The following is a 17,314-nucleotide window of genomic DNA, read 5'->3' on the forward strand; positions in this document are numbered from 1 at the left end:
TCCCCACGATCTGACCCATACCCACCTGTGACCTCAACACATACCACATAAGTCACTCTCCCTCTCTTTCCCCATCCTTGAGCCACACTAGCCTACTTTCTGTCCTCTGGCAAGCCCATTCCCACCTCAGTGCCTTGGCACATGCTGCTGCTTCTGCCTGGAGAAACGTTCCTTGTATGACTGACGCCATCTGGCCATCCTCAGAAAGGGCTCCTTTTTAAGAAGTTCCCACTCTCACCCCCATCACCCTCAATCACATTACCCTATTTAATTTTTTTTACAGCTCATCGCACTATCCAAGATTTATTTTCTTACTTATTCACTGACTGTTGTGTTTTTTTGGCTGCGTTGGGTCTTCATTGCTGCGCGTGGGCTTTCTCTAATTGCGGTGAGCGGGGCCTACTCTTCGTTGCGGTGCGTGTGCTTCTCACTGCGGTGGCTTCTCTTGTTGCAGAGCATGGGCTCTAGGCACACAGGCTTCAGTAGTTTTTGCTCGCGGGCTCTAGAGCGCAGGCTCAGTAGTTGTGGCGCACGGGCCTAGTTGCTCCATGGCATGTGGGATCTTCCCGGACCAGGGCTCGAACCCATGTCCCCTGCATTGGCAGGCGGATTCTTAACCACTGCACCTCCAGGGAAGTCCTCACTGACTGTTTCTTCTGTCTAAAATACAGACCCCATGAGAAGGGTCTTGTCGTCTTCACTATTTTATCCTCATCCCCTGGAACAGTAGTACCTGGCACATAAAAACTGTTCAATAAATATTTGTTGAGTGAATAAATGAATGAGTTTTGGATGTAAGAAACTGCCTTTTTTAATTTTGACAAGAACTAAGCAAAATGCCCTCTAGAAAGTTTGCATCGATTAACACCCCTGCCAACCATGTAGAACAGTGTTCTCTAGTTTATACATCATCCCAAAACTAGGTTTATTTCTTAATTTTGTCAACTGAATAATGAAGAAGAATATCTCCTTCTTTCAATTTGTTTTCATTAGCGAAATGGAGTAACTTCATATGTTTAGTAGACATTTGTGTTCCTTCTCTAGTTTATACATCATCCCAAAACTAGGTTTATTTTTTAATTTTGTCAACTGAATAATGAAGAAGAATATCTCCTTCTTTCAATTTCTTTTGTTTCATTAGCGAAATGGAGTAACTTCATATGTTTAGTAGACATTTGTGTTCCTTCTTTATTAATTATTTTCCCATAACTTTTACCCCTATTTCTATTGGGTTGTTTATCTTATTAATTTGTAGGGACTCTTTGTAGATGCGGGAATGTATTCTTGACTGTTATCTGTGTTGCAAGGTTGCAAGGGATTTTTTCCAATTTGCCTTTTTATTTTGTTATTTTTAAATTTCTTAGCCTTTTTCAAGTAAGGTGCTGTGGTTAAGGGCACAGACTCTGGAGCTAGACTGCAGGGTTTAAACACCAGCTTTGCTTCTTGCAAGTTGTGTGAGTCTGCAAGTTACTTAACTGTGCCTCCCCTTCTTTATCTATGAAGTGGGGATATTGTAGAACATTCACTCATAGGCTTGTGAGGATTAAATGAGTTGATATTTGTAAAATGCTTGGAACAATGTTTGGCACATGGTAGATACTGTACATAAAGTGTAAGCTGTTATTATTTCAAGCCCTGGGGTCTGATATCTTGTGAGGCTTTCCCTAACCTCCAAGGTTATAAAAATATTCTCATGTCTTTTCTCCTAATACTTTTATAGTTTTATTCTGTGCATTTAGATCTTAAACCATTTAGAATTCATTTTGTTTAAGGTGTGAGAGATACAACTTTTTTTCCCAAATGGATAGCCAATTGTCCCAACCCTATCTAGTGAATCTGCCATTATTTCTCCATGTGGGTGTGTATCTGGACACTCTATTCTGTTTCATCGCCACGTTTAGTATGATTGCACCAATAACACTATTTTAATTATCATAACATAACAAATTATCTGGTAAGACAAATGCCTGCTTCACTCCAATTTTTCAGAATTTTCCTGACTATATGTGAAAGTTGATTCTTTTGATAATGTTTAGAATCCGGTTCCCCCCCCAATAAAGTCTCATTATTATTTTGATACAGCATTAAATTTATAGGCAATATGAGAAATGATGTCTTTGTAATGATGGTTTTTCCCACTATGATTATATGGTGTATCTCTTTCATTCTTTCCAGCCTTCTTTAATATTCTAAAGTTGTCTTTATATTAGTATTTTTTTAATACAGTAGCTTTAATGCCATGCAGACCACTACCTTTCAGCTCCAAAATCACTTTAGATATGTAGCAATATAGATCTCATTACCTTCTGGTCATGACCCTTTGACAAAAGTGATTCATGAGTTTAAAAGAAATGCATGAGCTAAAGCTCGAAAGGTGTGAAGAGTGAGCTTAGAAGGTGGTGGGAGAACTGGGGGTGGGGAAGTAGCAGCTGGTTAGTAAGCCTGTATTTGAACCTTAAAGATGATTTCAGAAACTTGTTGTGCACATTACTTTTTGTTGCACAGAAAAGTGGAGGGAGAAGGGTGAAGTTAGTTCATTTGGGGGAGACAGGGGAGTATGGGGAAAGAGATGGAAGAAAGAGAATACGTTAGCTCCTTAAGTCTAGGAATGTCCATCATCCATCATCCTCCCCCAGTCTGCTCAATTTTGCCCTAAAAATGACTCTTCAGCCTGGCCCCCTTTCTCCCTTCCACTCTATTGTTCATCGTCTCTCCTTGACTAGTTTTCATCTACAACAGCCGTGCCCCACTCCCTCCACCCTCCACACTGCCCAGAATTATCTTCCTAAAGGAGAAATCTCATCCTTTAGGAAGATTTTAAGCCACCCCTTGGCTTAAAAAAACCACTACTGGATCCATGTGTCCTCCACGAGAGGCCCCTGTCTCACTCCTTTACCTGCTATACAATATCCTTCACACTCCTGTTCCAGCCATCCTCCTCAGCCTTATCTCTCCTGCCCTCTAACCCCACAGACACCTCAGAACAGGATGTGCCCCTTGCCTTTCTCTCTCTTTGGAAAACCCTTTCTCAACTTCTGCCCACCCTTCAGAAAGATTGTCCTCAAATGTCCCCTCCTCTGGACAGCCTGCACTGCCTCCATCCCTCCCCCAGTCAAGCGCTGGGAGTCACTTTGTCTTCTGAGTCATACCTCTATTATAGCATTCCTAGAATCATAATACCTCTTTATATGTCTCCTCAACCATACGAGGAAGGCAGGGGCCATGTAAATTCATGTCTGGGTCCCCATCTCCTAGCATAATGATTGGCACAAAATAGGCATGGATGGATGCAGGCGTGCATGAAAGGATGTTAGCTTTGATGAACGGATGGAGAAGGGTGGTTAAGAGAAATGAGGAAAAGTAACCCTGCAAAGATCAAAGACAGACACCAGGGGGAGCTGACACACCACAATAAAGAAGCGGGAGGGCGGGCCAAAGACGGCTACAAGCTCTGGGGTGAGCGGGTGAGAGGCGCGCAATAGGCGAGCATCACGCAACTGGAACCGTTCACCCACGTGTGCCTCTCCTCATCCTCCTTCCTAGACTGTGCTTGAGCTCCTGCACCGCCCCCACCACCGCCTTCGCCTCCACCGCCACTAAGAAAGCAAACAAAGGGGAGGGGACCCCTGCAGGGTCCTGGATGCAGGGAACCAATCAGAGGGCTTTAGTCTCTTGGAAGGCGGGCGCCTTCGTTTGAGGAGGCCAAATCAGTTCCTAAGCGGGTGCGGAGGGGCGGAGAGATGGGCGGGAAGAGCAGGGTGTAGCAGCGCGCGCCAGCCAGGGATCCTTCGGGAAGGGTGGGGCTGGAGTGCTGAGGGGAGCGGGTGGAGCCAATCACCGCGCGTGTCTGTGAAGAGAGGGCGGGCAGCGCCGTGGCGCGCGCGATCCGGGCTGACGCATCTGGCCCCGGTTCCCCAGGATCCGAGGCGGGGTGGGGGGGGGAAAGGAGGGGAGGGGGGAGTGGAGAAAGAGCGGGGGCGCGCGTGCGCAGTGGCGCGGGGAGGAGCAGGGACCTGGCAGCGGGCTAGGAGGCTGCGAGCTAGCCGCGAACCGGGCGGGCGGCGGGCGCGCGCACCATGGGGGAGAAACCCGGGACCAGGTAAGAGAGGTGGGGCCACGCAGCGGGACGTGGGCGGCGGCTCGGGGCGGGTGCCGGGACGGTCCCCAGACAGGAACCCGGGGGAGAGAATCCGGGGGTCGGACTCCTGGGTCCCTAGGGGACAGCCATCCGGGGCCGCACGCCTAGGTCCTCGGGGACGATGAGGGGAACGCATGCCACAGCCCATGCAGAAAGCGAGGGCTGAAGGCGATCAGGAAACCTGCATCTGGGTTCTCGCAGAGATGTGGGGGCCGGACGACTCCAGTACAGGCTGCGATGCAGGGGCGGAGGAGGGCGGAGCAGGTGGCCGGCCCCGAGGGGACGGGTATGGGCAGGCTGGATGCCAGGAGGGGATCGCCCCCCTAGACTCGTTCCGAGCCACTGGAACGCCTCCCGTCCAGTAACCCACAGGCAGTCGGGCTGCCCCAACCTGTCCCAAGGCCGGGTGGCTCCGCTTCCAAACTTCTGCCTTCCCCCGGGTTGCTAGGAGCCACAGCTTCATCTTGGTGGAGCAGAGTGCTTGGCGACCCTCCCCGATTCTGGGCCTTACCCCTCTTCCCGGGGGTGAGGGGAAGCTGTGTCTGCCCTGGGCACGCCATCCACTCCCCGGATGTTTTCTGTGCAATCGAGGCTCCTTCCTTCCACTGACACCCCGAGTTCTCTTTTTTGGTCTCTAGCAAAATCCACTTCCTGTTGTGACCCAACACCCCCAAGGGGGCAGTGGGTGAACGCCTGAATCCCTGGAGAGCAGGAGCAAAAGAGGAAAAAGAGTGGGGCTATTTGCTTCTCTCCGGAGAGGATCAGGAATGGGGGCCTGGTTCTGGTCTGTCACTTGTTCTGCAAAAAAATTTTTACCAGCCCTACCACTCCCCACCCGTAGAGTAGGAAAGCATAGGTTTCTGAGCACCAAGTCAACTGATATTGGAGAGATGATCGGAGGGAGGATTGGTGTCCTGGATTAGGGGTTAAACACAGAGAAAGGGGAAGTTGCTGACTTGAGGGAGGCCCCAGATTTCCGTTATGTGGTTCAGGGAGGGGGACGGATGGACCAACGGGGGACTGCTGACTTGGCACAATTCCTCCCACCCCCATCAAATTCTGGGCCACAGGAAATGGAGAGAATAGCAGGAAGTGTGAAGGGGCATCTGCTTCTGCTGCCCCCTGCCCCCTCACTGGGTACCTCTCTGGTCATGCCAACCTCAGTATACACACTGCTCCTCCCTAGCCCGCAGGAGGCTGGCTGGGTTAGAATCTAAAGGGCAGGTGCCCTGCAGCTACTTCAGGGCAATTACCCCAGAGCCACACTCCAGTTGTCCAACGGATTGTGGCTGTCCCAACCCTCTGCCAGTACTCCTAATAGGAAGAAACACTAGGACAAAGAGGAAAACCAGAAGCAAAGGGGAGGGAGAGCTGCAGGATGCCACAGCAGTCAGCCCCCAAGTGGGGACAGGAGATAGGGTGCTTATCCTAGCTGCCACCTTACCAATGTTTGCTCTTCTTTAGTAGATGGGGATACCTGGGAGCCTCCATACCCTATGCCTTATAGTCTTTGGATAGCTTGGCCTTCTGGGAAGAAGGGGCATGTGAAGTTGTTATAGCAAAAACTGGGGTGGTGGAGTTAGAGGAGGGATGGGCCACTTGGCAGGATTTCAATTTCTGCTACCTGGGGACCCTTCACAGATATCACTACGGAGGCAGAGTGGATTGGGAGGAGTAAGATGGTGCAGCAAAGAATAGGCCCACAGTGGCCAGGACACAGGGGTTGCCAGACACCTCCCTACCCTCCCAGCAATGGGTGGAGTCCAGGCTTTGATTGTTTCAGCAACTGGAAAGTGAATCTCCTTCACTCCAACAAACCTAATGCCAATAACAGAGGCAGGATAGTACAATAGTTTAGTGATGAAGAGCCAGAATACCTGTTTGCACCCACATTCCACCATTTACTCTCTGTGACCTTAGGTAAAATGTTTGACCTCTTCTGTGCCTCAGTCTCCTCACCTGTAAAATAGGAACATTAGGATCTCCCATCATTGGGTTGCTAAGAGTGTTAAATGAGATAACACACATGAAATACTTGCAACAGTGCTGAGCATAGACCATTCATCCAATAAATGTTAGCCAGCATCCTCATGTTTGTCTCATGGCTGGTGCTGTGCTGGGGACACCCAAATTAATAAGGCCTCTGCTGTTCACAGTCCATCTGGTGAGATAGATGATACACAGCTAACTGCCCTTGCACGCTATCACACCATAGGTAAAGCATAAACAACATGTGACAGGAATCCCAAAAAAGGGAGTGACCAGAGTCTGGGCTGGATCTGCTTTCTAAAGGAGGTGATATCTGAGCTGGGCCTTGAAAGACAAATAAGCTTTTAAGCTGCTGAGATCAGAGATGGGGACAGTTGGAGGTTAATGGAGAGTAGGGTCACACTTAGGTACTGCCCATAATAGAAACCATTTTAGAGCCATCGCTCTTTCAAGTACTCCAGCTCTTGTGGGAGGTGGAGACCAGAGATGGAAAGAGAGTTAGGCCTTACACAGACACTACTGCAACCTGTCCATTCAGGTTCCCCTGGGGGAGGTCCTCTGGGAAGAGCCTGAGTGGTTCCTCTGGCTACCAGTGGCCACTGCCATGGGAGGAGGGGAACTACGGGGGGTGAGGGGCATTGACATGGCAACCAGCTTTGAGGGGCTGCCATGCTGGGAGTATTAAGGACCTCTGGTTACCTTTCCTTCTGGGAAGAAGTGGGAACAGGTAGGGCTAGGTAAGGCCCCAAAGCCTCCAGGCAGGAATCTCGGGTGACCTCTGCTTCTCAGGCTGGGAGGGACAAGGTCTTGGCACCGGGGTCCCTGCTGAGTCTGAGGGAGGCAGTGGGGTTTCCCTTTTTTTGTCAGGGTCTTCAAGAAGTCGAGTCCCAACTGCAAGGTGAGTCTCCCACAGTGCTTCTCCCAACCCTCCCTGGACCCTCACAAGGCCCAGCCTGCCCTAGACAGTCCCCAACCCCAAGCTCCCCACTTCCTGTGACAGCTAAGAGCCAACTTCCTTCCCTCCTGAAGCCCCTTGCCGCAAAGGCCTGAGCCAGCCATAGGGCTGGGTGGGGACAGGCTCAGTTCAGTTTGGGTCCCTAAGTGAGACCAAGGGGGAGGGGGCCAGAAGCTCACGCCTGGAGCCCTCTTAGGAGCCAACCCACGGGTGCCTGGGGCTGGGAACAGATAACATCCCCCCAAGCTATGCCTGTTTATCCCAGAAGTCCTTGAGGACATGCAGTGAGGCTCTCTAACTGCCTGCCTAGCGCCAGGTCCTCCTGGACCTACGCACACACAGTGTGCGTTCAGAGGTGCGAAAAGATATTAGGGAGCAGTTAAAAAGCCTCAAGATTGGCTAGTCCAGCAAAGCCTCCCACTCTCCTCTTCCAACCCCACTGGGAGGAAACCAGGAGAAACTCCTTCAGATACCCCAGGCTGGGAAGCCCAGGGTCAGGGCAGCCACTTCTGAGGGCTCTGAAGCCCTGCCACCCGCCTACCCAATCTTCCCTGTGACCCCCTGCATCCTCAGCTCACCGTGTACCTGGGCAAGCGGGACTTTGTAGATCACCTGGACAAAGTGGATCCTGTAGGTAAGTGTGCCCAGAAAGTGGCATCATGTGCCCCAAGAGGGGAGGAAGTTCCTGGGCCCAGGAATGGTGGAGAGGCCCTGACAGGAACTGAGCTCATGTGTCCCCTTCCCAGATGGCGTGGTGCTAGTGGACCCTGACTATTTGAAGGACCGCAAAGGTACTGGCCCTGAGTCCAGGGGCCCCAGGGGAGGGAGGGAAAGAGGGAGGTGGGGAAATGAAATGGGCTGGCATTGAGAGGGGCCCTGGGGAGACGGAGGGCCGAGGCGGAAGCCAGGAGTAGGATTCAGGCAGGTTTTATGCTGCTGAGGAAGGAGCAGCTGCTGCTAGGAGGTGAGGGGACTGTGGGAGGGGGGCTCCTGACCACCCTACCTTGCCCACCTTTGCCAGTGTTTGTGACCCTCACCTGTGCCTTCCGCTATGGCCGCGAAGACCTGGATGTGCTGGGCCTGTCCTTCCGCAAGGACCTGTTCATCGCCAACTACCAGGCCTTCCCCCCAACGCCCAACCCGCCCCGGCCCCCCACCCGCCTGCAGGACCGGCTGCTGAGGAAGCTGGGCAAGCATGCCCACCCCTTTTTTTTCACAGTGAGGACACCCCCACCCTCTGCAGAGCAAGGCATCTGGGACTGTGTTGGGGGTGGGGGGGGGGGTGAGGCACCTGTTAAGGGCAGGTCTGGGAGAAACAGTGAGGAGGGACCCTAGAACCCCTGCTTCAGGGTCACCCTGCACTCAGGAAGCCCTTGCCTCTTTGCCTCCCCCCGGGGCCCCTTTGTTTTTCCTTTCTCTTCTCCAGGAGTCCTCCAACCTCTTAAGTTGAGATTGGGAGGAAGATTCCGGGGCTTTCTGGAAGAACTGAACTCTTTTCTTCTGCCACAGATACCCCAGAACCTGCCCTGCTCCGTCACCCTGCAGCCAGGCCCAGAGGACACAGGGAAGGTACGGGAGGAACAGGGTCCAGCAAGAGCCAGGGGACACACCGGGGGGTGGGAGGAGGCGTCAGGGTGGGACTAAGGATAGGGAAATGTCCCCGATGGCAGTGGGTGTATGGAATGGTCACTGTTCAGTTGCGACACCTCCTGCTCTTGACCTACACGGCCCTGAGTAGAGGGGCTCATCTTGTGCAGCGAGGACCGAGCCTCTGCCGGGCCAGGCCTCGGGGAGGCAGAGGCGGAAGACCCAGGCCCTACGCTCCTCAGACCATGATGGGGCAAGAGTCCATGGCCAAGACAGGGAAGTGGGAAGGAAGTGAGTGGCGGCAGTGGCAGAGGCCTTGTGTAAGATGTGACCTTTTCTCACCCTCCCAAGGCCTGTGGGGTAGACTTTGAGATTCGAGCCTTCTGTGCCAAATCACTAGAAGAGAAAAGCCACAAAAGGTGAGAGAAGCAACCTCCCCTCAGGTCTGACCATTCCCTCTGGGTCCCAGGAGCCCCAGGCCCCTGTGGGAGGCGGGAGCGAGTGTCTGGGCATCTGAGGACTGACCCTCTCACCCCTCATCTCTGCCCCCAGGAACTCCGTGCGTCTGGTGATCCGAAAGGTGCAGTTTGCCCCAGAGAAACCCGGCCCCCAGCCTTCGGCTGAAACCACACGCCACTTCCTCATGTCTGACCGGTCCCTCCACCTTGAGGCTTCCCTGGACAAGGAGGTGGGGTGGGGACCCAGCTGCTGCAGACCCGGGGGGGGGAGGGGTGAAGCCACATGTCAGGATGGTGTTTTTAAAGGAGGCCACCTTAGCTGGGGGTGGGCTTGGGTTTAGAGGGAGGAGGCCTAGCAGTGTGTGTGTGTGTGTGTGTGTGTGTGTGTGTGTGTGTGTGTCAGGGGGCACACTAATAATGGGACCAGTGAAAAAAGATCCCATTAACCTGACCCCCCTACTCAAAAGCTGTACTACCATGGGGAGCCCCTCAATGTCAACGTCCACGTCACCAACAACTCCACCAAGACTGTCAAGAAGATCAAAGTCTCTGGTAGGACATCGGGGTTGGAAAAGTGTCTTAGGGGAGGGAGTTGCTGCAAATGTGGCCTCAGGCATCAGCTCAGCCCCAGGACATAGCCCAGTGGGGAGACCCGAGGGGCTCAAAGGACTCAGGCTGTCTGTCCCAGGATGAGATGGGGGTGGGGTTTACTGCCAGGGGGAGGGTGCGGGTCATCAGAGGGGCCGGGGCCCTTGCCTGGGTCTGGAGTTGGCGGGGGGGGGGGGGGCTGCCGGCACTCCATGCGGAGCTGCTTGGCCCTACCCCACCCCACAGTGAGACAGTACGCCGACATCTGCCTCTTCAGCACCGCCCAGTACAAGTGTCCTGTGGCTCAGATCGAACAAGAGTGAGTAGCACAACAGCCCTGGGTCCCAGCCTCAGGGGGCAAGAGCAGGCCCAGGGAACGCGAGGTTGGGGGGCAATTCTTCCCGAACTGTCTCCACTTACAAGGGCATTCCCTCCAGCTGAGTGGCTCTGAGCTGCTCATTTTATTGAGCAGGTCGAGCCAAAACCTCCTCCCTGTGACCTGTGCCCAAAGAGGGCAGGGGCTAGTGACCGGGGAGAAGCTGCTGGGGGTGGGAGCTGCCCCCTCACCCCATCTGCGCCCCCAGAGTCTCGCTCTCTTGTCCCCATCCCCCAGTGACCAGGTGTCGCCCAGTTCCACGTTCTGTAAGGTGTACACCATAACCCCCCTGCTCAGCAACAACCGGGAGAAGCGCGGTCTCGCCCTGGACGGGAAGCTCAAGCACGAGGACACCAACCTGGCATCCAGCACCATGTGAGGGGGGGCTGGGGGAGGGGAGTCCTGCAGCACAGGAGACAGACACTCGTTCCACGCCAGGTGTGTGCCAGGCTCTATCGGTGAACAGAACAGACCCAAAACATCTCTTACATTCTCGGAGACGGAGGCCAGACAGATCAGATAAATGGCAAAATATAAGGCATGTTCAGTCATAGGTGTTGAGGAGAAAAAGCAAGGCAGAGAAAGGAGATATAAAGCCGCGGCGGGGGCGGGGGGGGCGGGCGCGCAATCCAGAGGTGAATTCTGAGGAAAGATATAAAGGAAGTAGGTACTGCGGATGCGCAGGGGAAGAGCGCTCCGGGCAGAGGGTACTACAGGCACAAAGACGCGGAGGCAGACGGCCCCGTGTGTCTGAGGCGGCAGGAGGGGCCGCAGAGCCACTGCTGGCCTCTGCGGGCCCCGTGCCTCTCGGAACAGCTCCGCCAAGGGTGGGCTGGATTTCACCCACACTGGCGCCTCTGTACACGACCACACACAGCAGGCCTTGAGGCCAGCGTGGGAGCAGGAAGTGAGGTCAGAGGGCTTATGGAGAGCAAGACAGTGCAGGGCTGCCGGGTCACAAGGACTTGGGCTTTTACTGGAGAGAACTGAGAAGATGAGAGGAAGGACGCAGCCGGGTACCTTACACGAGATCAGCCTAGGGCGCAGGGCAATGGGCTCTGGTCCAACTCCTCCTCCCACTTGCAGCGTTAAGGAGGGTGCCAACAAGGAGGTGCTGGGAATCCTGGTGTCCTACAGGGTCAAGGTGAAGCTGGTGGTGTCTCGAGGCGGGTGAGTGCTGGGGTGGGGCGGTGGCGCAGGGCTTTCCTCTGGCGCTGCAGTGTCATCTCATCACCGTGCCTCTCTCTCTCCCCAGGGATGTCTCCGTGGAACTGCCTTTTGTTCTTATGCACCCCAAACCCCATGACCACATCACCCTCCCCAGACCCCAGTCAGGTGAGCTTGCCACCCGCCCAAGCCCCGCAAGGGAAGGCCTGAAGCAAGGCCAGTGGAGGAAAAAGCCGGTCCTTTCAGCAACCCCCCACCCCCCCACTCTCCTCCTCCCCTCAGCTGCTCCTGAAACAGATGCCCCTGTGGACACCAACCTCATTGAATTTGATACCAAGTAAGAGACTCACCCCCTACCTTCCTAGCTTTGACTCTCTTTGGATAGATTCCTGTAACGTTCAAACCTACCCTCTGCCCCTCATTGTTTTTCTCTTGGGGGAGGGATGGTTGAAGCATCCAATAGAGAGGACTTAGCCATGTGAGCTGCCAATTACCTCCCCTTCTCTGTCCCTTCTTGCAAATACCTCCAGCCCCGCGGCTGCCCCAGCACCTCTGTCTCCGGGAGGGGTGTGGGAGGTGGAGAAGGAGGGCTGGAGCCCTCGCCTCACCCCTCTTCTCCACCACCAAGCTATGCCACAGATGACGACATCGTGTTTGAGGACTTTGCCCGGCTTCGGCTGAAGGGGATGAAGGACGAGGACTACGACGACCAGTTCTGCTAGGAAACGGGGCTGGAAGAAGGGCGTGGATGGTGCTGGGAGACGTAGGGGCAGGACCAAGACCCCCACTGTCACCGGGGGGGATCCCAGCCTCTCGTCCTTTCCCCTCCACCCAGCGGCTTCCTCAACCAACCCCTCCCCTCCCTCCCTCCCCTATCCCCCACCAGATACACACTGGACCCATCTCTTGTGGATCGTGGGCATTAATTTTTTGACTACGGCTGTGCTTCCCCAGCCCCCCAGTGGGTGGCAAGCTGGGTTTGTACCTAAATGTTTTGGAGGGGGACACTGAAGAGGACAGTAGGGAAAGGGCGGGGGGAAGAGCTCCCACATTCAACCTCACACCAACACCCCCTCCTGTCACTATCTCTGCCTCCCATTCCTTCAGGATGAGACCCTTTGGGAGGCAAGGCCAGTTCTTTGCTTCTGAGCATAAAGAAGAAAATAAACCTTTTAATAGGCACGAGCGTGTGTGTTTTCTATGCAGCGTTTAAGGAGCACATAGTGTGCGTACCCATGACTGTCAGCTGTGAGTGAGGACGCAGTCTCTTCTCTGCACCTGCGTGGCACCTGGCCGGCCCATAGGCTGTCAGTAAACGTTTACTGAATGGTTGAGCTGTACCTGAGCTCCAAGGTAAACATGGAAACTCGATTTGGTCAGTCCCAACTCAAAGGTACAGTTTGGTAAAGCCACAAAGTAAACTCACTCATTTACAGAGGGAATAATAACTCACTTCCCTGCAGACTAGATGTTCTTGGGAGGTGCGCAGGGCAGGCCATTCCCTGTTGCAGCTGACACACACGACTGCATGGTGACCTGTCGTGACCAAGTGTGTGCATTTCCACTGCTCTTTATGGTTGCTCAAGCTGTCCACTCCTGGGGCTCAGCGGCACCACGGCTGCAGGCAGAAGCCACACGACACACATCTCTGTGGAGCCTGGTCCTTACGCTGTAACACAGACACCGAGGCTTTGGGCAGCCAAAGGGAGTCATGCTGCTGTGGACAAGTCCAAGAAGCTACATCCTACTGCTGCTCCTCTGACATCCATCAGGGACTCCCAGAGGCTTGGCCGAAGCCCCAGGCTAGGCTGGAGGGAGTTAGCAGTACTCCACTGACATCCCTCACCCCACCACCCACTCCCATTCCTGCAGCCCAACGTTTCTCCTTTTTCTCTTAAGGCTCATTCATTCATTCCATGAACAATCTTGATTTAAACCCCTATTATGTGCCAGGCATAGTATAGGGTTGGCAGTGACCGAAGCAAACATTAAATCATTGCAGTATCTGTGCTCCAAAGGAGAAATGCAGGAGCTAGGGAGTTCTGATCTAGGCTAGGGCTGGAAGAAGATTTCAGTGGAGGTAGTGACCTTTGAGCAGAACACTGGAAGATGAGGAGGAGTTCCAGTATCCCAGGCAAAAGTAACACCACGGGGCTTCCCTGGTGGCGCAGTGGTTGAGAGTCCGCCTGCCGATGCAGGGGACACGAGTTTGTGCCCCGGTCCGGGAAGATCCCACATGCCGCGGAGCGGCTGGGCCCGTGAGCCATGGCCACTGAGCCTGCGCGTCCGGAGCCTGTGCTCCGCAACGGGAGAGGCCACAACAGTGAGAGGCCCGCGTACCGCAAAAAAAAAAAAAAAAAAAAAAAAAGTAACACCACGTGTGAAAGCAGAAGGGAACAGAGCACATTTCAGAGACTGAAAGAGGCCAGAGGGACTGGGACAGAGACAGCCAGTGGCAAAGTAGTTCCAGATGAGGCTGGTGAGGCAAATGGAGCCACTCATACAGGCCTTTAGTCTATGTTACGGCTCATGACATCTAATTAAATCGTGATTTACCCACAGGCTTTAAGTGCTGCCAAAATGCCAATGACCTTGCTTACCTCTCCACAGCAGCAGCCTACCCTGCACGCCCTGGTCTTCTTCATGTGAAGGGACCGTCATCATCCCTCTGACAACCACGAACCTGCTCCTTGACCTCTGAGCTCTTGGCCCGTGGATCTCAAACTTTTTCAGGTGAATCAGAATCCTCTGGGGTACGCGATAAACACACAGCGTCCCAGGCTTCTACCTTCCCCAATTCTGATTCAGTCGATCCCAGGAAGAACCCATGAATCGGGATTTTGAATTAGCACACGCTTTGAGAAATAATGCCTTTTTTCTTTTAGCTTTTCACGTTTTTAATGTTTTTAAGTAAAACAAGCACATGGCTTAAAAAAAAAAAAATCTCAACAGTAAAGAGTGAACAGAAGGCTCCCTCATGCCCCTGATCCCCAGCCTCCCATTTCTCATTCCCAGAGGCGATCATTATTAGCAGTTCCTTGATCACTCTTCCAAAGACATTCTTCAGACACAGTCATATACATATGAACATATTTCCCCCTTATTTTAAATACAGATAGTTGCACACCCTTCTCCACCTTGCTTTTTTCCCTTAATAATGCAGCTAGGAGAACATTCCTTTAGCAATCCACATAGATCTACCTCATTCTTTTAAAGAGTTGCCTAGGGGCTTCCCTGGTAGCGCAGTGGTTAAGAATCCACCTGCCAATGCAGGAGTCACGGGTTCGAGCCCTGGTCCGGTTAGATCCCACATGCCGCGGAGCAGCTAAGCCCGTGCACCACAACTACTGAGCCTGCGCTCTAGAGCTCGCGAACCACAACTACTGACCCGCGTGCCACAACTACTGAAGCCTGCGTGCGCCTAGAGCCTGTGCTCCACGACAAGAGAAGCCACCACAATGAGAAGCCCGCACACCGCAATGAAGAGTAGCCCCCGCTCGCCGCAACTAGAGGAAGCCTGCACGCAGCAACGAAGACTCAATGCAGCCAAAAATAAATAAATAAAATCAATATATTTTTTAAAAAGAGTTGCCTAACTTTCCATTGCCTAGATGTCATTTACTTTTACCAATTTTCTATCGATGGACATGAAGGATGTCCACTCTTGCTAATTCAAACAGTATTACAATAATTATCCTTGAGGATATGTCTTTTTGCACATGCAAAGTGCGTTTGTAGGACAAACTCTTAAAAGTAGAATTGGTGGAGGAATTCCCTGGCAGTCCAGTGGTTAGGACTCCCTGTTTTCACTGCCAAGGCCCTGGGTTCAATCCCTGGTCAGGGAACTAAGATCCCACAAACCACCACGTGGTCAAAAAAAAAAGTAGAATTGGTGGGTCAAAGAGGGTAAGCATCACTACTGTATATAAAATAGATAACCAACAGGACCTACTGTGTAGCACAGGGAACTACACTCAACATCTTGTAATAACCTATAATGGAAAAGAATCTGAAAAAGTATATATATATATAAGTATCCGGCTGGCCAGAAAGGTCGTTTGGGTTTTTCTGTAAGATGTTACAGAGGTCGTTCGGGTTTTTCCACAAGATGTTACAGAACATCTTATGTAACTTACGGAAAACCCGGATGACCTTTTTGGCCAACCCACCATATAAATATAAAAGTATACAGGGACTTCCCTGGTGGTCCAGCGGTTAAGACTCCACGCTTCCACTGCAGGGGGCACGGGTTCGATCCCTGGTTGGGGAACTAAGATCCCACAGAGTGTGGCCAAAAAAAAAAAAAAAGTATATATGTAAAAAGTATATATATATATATATATATATAAAAGTATACATATAACTGAATCACTTTGCTGTACACCTAAAACTAACACAACATTATAAATCGACTATACTTCAATAAAAACTTTTTTAAAAAATGAGAAAAAAAAAGGTGAGCGCCTTTTTCATTACTGCCAATCAAGCAGATGACATGGTATCACCCTAGTTTTAATTTGCATCTCTTTGATCATGAGTGAGGATGAACCTGATTTACTGGGTTGATGTTGTTTTTCTAGAAGTACCCTAAGAACTCTTTATATATTAAAGCAATTAACGCTTTGTCATTTATTTTGCTCATATTTGTCCCGCTTTGTCTTCTGAATTTGTTCCTAGCTTTTTTTTTTCTTTTCTTTTTACTGAGGTAAAATTCATATAACATAAAGTTAACCATTTTATTTATTTTATTTATTTATTTTTGCCACGTTGGGTCTTCGTTGCTATGCATGGGCTTTCTCTAGTGGCGGCGAGCAGGGGCTACTCTTCGTTGCGGTGCGCAGGCTTCTCGTGGCGGCTTCTCTTGTTGCAGAGCACAGGCTCTAGGTGCACGGGCTTCAGTAGTTGTGGCACAAGGGCTCAGTGCTTGCAGCACGTGGGCTCAGTAGTTGTGGTTTATGGGCTCTAGAGCACAGGCTCCATAGTTGTGGCTCACGTGCTTAGTGGCTCAGCAGCACGTGGGATCTTCCCGGACCAGTGTCCCCTGCACTGGCAGGCGGATTCTTAAGCACTGTGCTACCAGGAAAGTCCCAAGTTAAGCATTTTAAAGTGTAAAATTCGGTGGCACTTAGTTCACGCAAAATGTTGTGCAACCATCACTTCTAGCTTCAAAGTATTTTGCTTCTGGTATTTTTAATAATTCATAATTTTTATATTTAATATGTAGTCAATTATAATCACTTTTTTTTAATGACTTCTTGGTTTTTTGTCACCAAGCTCTTGGCCCTTCTGTTTTCTCGCAATTTAACACTTGCTTTTCTTTCCAGACTAAACTTCAGGATCATCACATCAACCACTATCTCATCAGCACTGTCAACTGTTCCTCCTTTCACAAAACCTGCTCTCAAACCCCACTCTTGGCTCTAACCACCACCTGCCCTTGTCCCCTCCAACACGGGGCTGCTGAGGCACTGCCAGAGAAGAATCACACAACCACATATTTACTCATTCATCCAACAAATATTTTTAACGCATCCTAGGTGCCAACACCGTGTTAGGCGCTGGGTATGGATCTGGGCCACTGCAAACCTATGGCCCTTAACCTCAGCTGGGCCCTCAACACCTGATAACCCCCCTGTCCCCCTCCACGTCCCTGGTCACCTCCTATTCCTGCTCCCATCCAACTCACTAATTTTCTAAACCTTCCTCACATTCAGAGTGACTTCTCCCGCTCTTCACAGAGATTAGTCTCTGAGGGATGAATGATTTTTAATTCCCACCTCCTACCGACAAGCAAGCACCAACATCGACACCGTTTCTCCTACACAACCAAGGCTAAGGTGCCGCCTCCAGGTCGAAGCTAATCCCTCCACCTGTGCTCAGATCGCTCCCCCTCCCACCTCCTCTGAGACCTTGATTCATCAAACCGCCCCCATCTCTTCAAACTCTGCCTCTCTCTACTGGTTCTTCCTCCATGGTAAATAGACCCGTGCAAGTCTCTTCCGTTAAAGGAAGAAAGGGAGAGAGGAAGGAAGGCAGGGAGGGAAGGAGGGAAAAAG

General features: G+C 51.9%; 1 protein-coding gene across 2 annotated transcripts; it reads left to right on the plus strand.

Moving 5' to 3' along the window:
• The first annotated feature begins 3,964 nt into the window (after window positions 1-3,964).
• Window positions 3,965-12,433, plus strand: ARRB2 (arrestin beta 2). 2 transcript variants are annotated; one of them, XM_079904620.1, is made up of 15 exons: window positions 3,965-4,099; window positions 6,995-7,025; window positions 7,656-7,716; window positions 7,829-7,873; window positions 8,104-8,300; window positions 8,592-8,651; window positions 9,021-9,088; window positions 9,222-9,357; window positions 9,595-9,679; window positions 9,962-10,034; window positions 10,329-10,466; window positions 11,178-11,261; window positions 11,347-11,426; window positions 11,505-11,595; window positions 11,887-12,433. In XM_079904620.1, the coding sequence occupies exons 1-15, from the start codon at window positions 4,077-4,079 to the stop codon at window positions 11,978-11,980; spliced, it is 1,266 nt and encodes a 421-aa protein (XP_079760746.1). In that variant the 5' UTR covers window positions 3,965-4,076; the 3' UTR covers window positions 11,981-12,433. The 2 variants fall into 2 exon arrangements, with proteins under 2 accessions (XP_079760746.1, XP_079760747.1); XM_079904621.1 differs by having other exon boundaries at window positions 11,541-11,595.
• Window positions 12,434-17,314: the final 4,881 nt, after the last annotated feature.

The sequence above is a fragment of the Stenella coeruleoalba genome (genome assembly GCF_951394435.1).
Source record: "Stenella coeruleoalba genome assembly, chromosome: 19".
Taxonomy (NCBI): domain Eukaryota; kingdom Metazoa; phylum Chordata; class Mammalia; order Artiodactyla; family Delphinidae; genus Stenella; species Stenella coeruleoalba.

Bases quoted from the DNA above. Each gene is read 5' to 3' on its own strand.
- ARRB2 (XM_079904620.1), top strand. From the start codon at position 4,077: ATGGGGGAGAAACCCGGGACCAG. The intron at 11,262-11,346 runs GTGAGTGCTGGG...CTCTCTCCCCAG, and splicing joins CTGGTGGTGTCTCGAGGCGG to GGATGTCTCCGTGGAACTGC. The intron at 11,427-11,504 runs GTGAGCTTGCCA...CGGTCCTTTCAG, and splicing joins CCTCCCCAGACCCCAGTCAG to CAACCCCCCACCCCCCCACT.